Genomic DNA, 2785 nt, shown 5'->3' with positions numbered 1-2785 from the left:
GGGACCCCCTCAATGAAAACTATACCTCCCGCTCGCCTGATCTTCTGGGTCGTCGATGAAGGTGCCGATGGGCAGCGCGTTCTCGGGCTGGAACACGTAGGAGTGGGGGGAGTTGTCCACGATGATCAGGCTCTCCATGGGCCGCCCCATGCACTGCAGGTCCTTGACGTAGGAGCCTTCATAGGGGTAGCACGCCTCGCGGAAGAGGCGCCACCGCACCACCCCCGCCGGGTCCAGCAGGTCCAGCAGCGGGTCGGCGTACTTGCCCAGGCTGGCGGTGAACACCACCACCTCGAAGCGGTCCCCCACGGCGGCCAGGAAGGCGTCGACGTGGGGGCGCTTGAGCACGTACACGTCCACCACCCGCCCCTCGATCTCCACGGGGATGATGTAGTCGGGGGAGGCCACGGGGCGGAAGGAGGAGTGCACCAGCGTCTCGTCCAGGTCCAGCACCAGGCACTTCTTGCCGATGTCGGCGGGGGAGGGCGGGCCGATGACCGGGTCGGCCCAGGAGGGGGGTGGGGGGGCCACGGGGCGGATGACCACGGGGCCCTCCTCCTGCCGCGTATACTGGTCGCCGGGCCCTGGGACCAGGCAGCAGAAGATGTTCCTGGGTAGAATCATGGGAGGGGGAAAGGGGTTGGGAGGGGCCGGAGGGAGATGAGGGGGTGGAGAGGTGAGGGGGTGTGAGGGGGAGTCGGGTGGTCGAAGCATGGGCTGGGGCCTCCACCTGCGGTCCCATGGACTGCCCCCATTTCAGGCCTTGCGCCGATGAGGAAGGCAGGGCGCCGATCCAGAAGACGCAGGCAGTGGGACGCAGCCTACACACACCCGGCATGTCCACAGGAGTCCTCAAATACATCAAGAGGGATGCAAATCCAGCCAGAGGGACCCTGCCACGCCCAACAACCACCAATCCCCGGGGAGTCCCTTCCACAAGGGAGGCACTTGCAACCCCGGCACACCTGACTTTGTTCCTCCAGGAGGCCCGCAGGTCCGAGGTGTCCTCTGATGTCGACGGAAGGGTGACCATCTGGCCCAGGGCAGGCCCGGTAGGGGCTCCCTGTCGGGTGTTCACCTGGGTGATTACCGCCTCGGCGCCGGTGGGCAGGGCCCGGGGGGGCTCTTCCCCGTCATCATCCACCACAGATGAGTCTGCCGTGCGCCTTGCCCCGGGAGCGACGGCGAGGGGGCCTTCGTCCCCCCCGCTCTCCTCCCCATTGCTCTTCTCCGCCAGCTGGAGCAGGTTGCCGTCCGACTCGGATCTAGGGGTGCCCAGCACACTCCGTAGCATGCCTTCGCCCTCACAGCAGGTGGTGGCTCGCTACACAGTCCGGGCGCGGGGCATCGGGGTCAGGGGGCGACCAAGCCACAGCCCACCTGCCCACAGGCCTGCCGGGACGAGCGCTCCAGGGTCGCGCGCTCAGAGGGTGGCGGACAAGGTGTGCGATCCGGGGATCAGATCGTGCAGGCAGGATGTGGCCTGGATGCAGGCATGCTCCCCGTGCATCTTGCGGAAGGGACATGGCCATTCCGAATTTTGGTGCGGAGGAAAGCGCGGGGTGTCCCCGTTGGATCGTGACCGGGGGATGGGGTGTGGCAGCGGAGCTCCCACCCCTACTCACTCCTGGGCCCCCTGCTCGCCGCCACCCCCCCCCGCAGCTCAACCCCAACCCCGATAAATCCCTGTCCGGCAGGGGATCGAAGACTGTACAGAGGGGACTGGCGCTACACGAGTTATTTGGAGGGCACATGAAATACACAGTACGAATAACAGCCTGACGACGATATCAACGGAAGGAGTGGGGATGGGGCGGTATCCCAAAAATATGGCGGTCGCTCGGTGGTGGGTGTGAAGGGGGCTATCTGGGCATGATGAGGGTGAGGGCGCGGCTGCTGCGCGGGACACCCATGTCCCGCGCGTCTCAAAGTCGCGGTGTCATAGCTGGAAAGCAGGGCTGTGCGTGGGCCTGTGAGGCGAGTGGGGGCCGGTGGAGTGTGATGGCGAGCAAGTGACTGGACTGCACGGAGGGCTGGCTCTAGAGACAGGTCCCCCTCAGGACGCAGCCTCCCAGTCCCGCCCGGCATTGCTCGCAAAGGCCGAGACCAGTGGGGGACGGGGGAGGGCGGCGACAGGCGCCGTGCCGTCCCCGGCTGCTCCTCTGCCTCCTCGGGTTCCGGGCCGGCGGGCGGGGCCAGGGTCGCGCTGCGCCGGCGTTCGGCGCGCAGCGCGGCCAGCTGCTGGCGCAGCGCCGCGCTCTGCTTCTGCTCCCGGCGCAGCGCGGAGGCCAGCGCCGCCATCTGCGCGTGCGCGTGCACGGCCTCGGCGTGCGCGGCGCGCAGCTCGCCCTCGAACGACGGCTGGCGGCGGTGGCGCGCCCAGGCGGCGGCCGCACCGGAGGGCAGCGTGGGGGGGTGTGCGGAGGGCGGCGTCTGGCGCAGCTCCGGCGTGGCGCACTGCACCAGGGGCAGCTCCTTCTGGACCATGGAGGCCATGGCCGCCACCAGGTCCTCGGAGATCTGGGGGTGCGGCGCAGGAGCAGTGTGCGCCCGCAGCAGCCTGCGTGGGTGGGGGTGGGGCATCGAGGGGGTGGAGAGGGTGGCCAAGGTGGTGATGGTCTTCCTCACAGCGGGGGTGAGAGGAGAGGTAGGCGGGGCACGGCGCCGTACATGCCTCCGCCATTGCACTCGGAAGGGAACCCACGGGTAGATCGAGGGGGGGGAGGCAGGTGTGTGTGGTGCTCGGGCGACGCCCTGCACCCATTGCTCCCCCCCCCCCCCCCCC

General features: G+C 68.8%; 1 protein-coding gene across 1 annotated transcript in view; it reads right to left on the bottom strand.

Annotated features, from left to right (window-relative positions):
* The window catches only part of F751_4851 (CTD small phosphatase-like protein), a gene marked incomplete at both ends in the record, with an annotated part of 2447 nt that extends 1153 nt beyond the window's left edge, over positions 1 to 1294 (bottom strand). Inside the window, 2 exons of the mRNA XM_011400952.1 lie at positions 37 to 610; positions 966 to 1294. Of these exons, the coding sequence (XP_011399254.1) occupies positions 37 to 610; positions 966 to 1294 (903 nt within the window). The remainder of the gene's footprint in view (positions 1 to 36; positions 611 to 965) is intronic.
* Between the last annotated feature and the right edge of the window lie 1491 nt (positions 1295 to 2785).

The sequence above is a fragment of the Auxenochlorella protothecoides genome (genome assembly GCF_000733215.1).
Source record: "Auxenochlorella protothecoides strain 0710 unplaced genomic scaffold scaffold54, whole genome shotgun sequence".
Taxonomy (NCBI): domain Eukaryota; kingdom Viridiplantae; phylum Chlorophyta; class Trebouxiophyceae; order Chlorellales; family Chlorellaceae; genus Auxenochlorella; species Auxenochlorella protothecoides.
The sequence above is the reverse complement of the archived record's forward strand: the minus strand, read 5'-3'. Positions and strand labels throughout refer to the sequence as shown.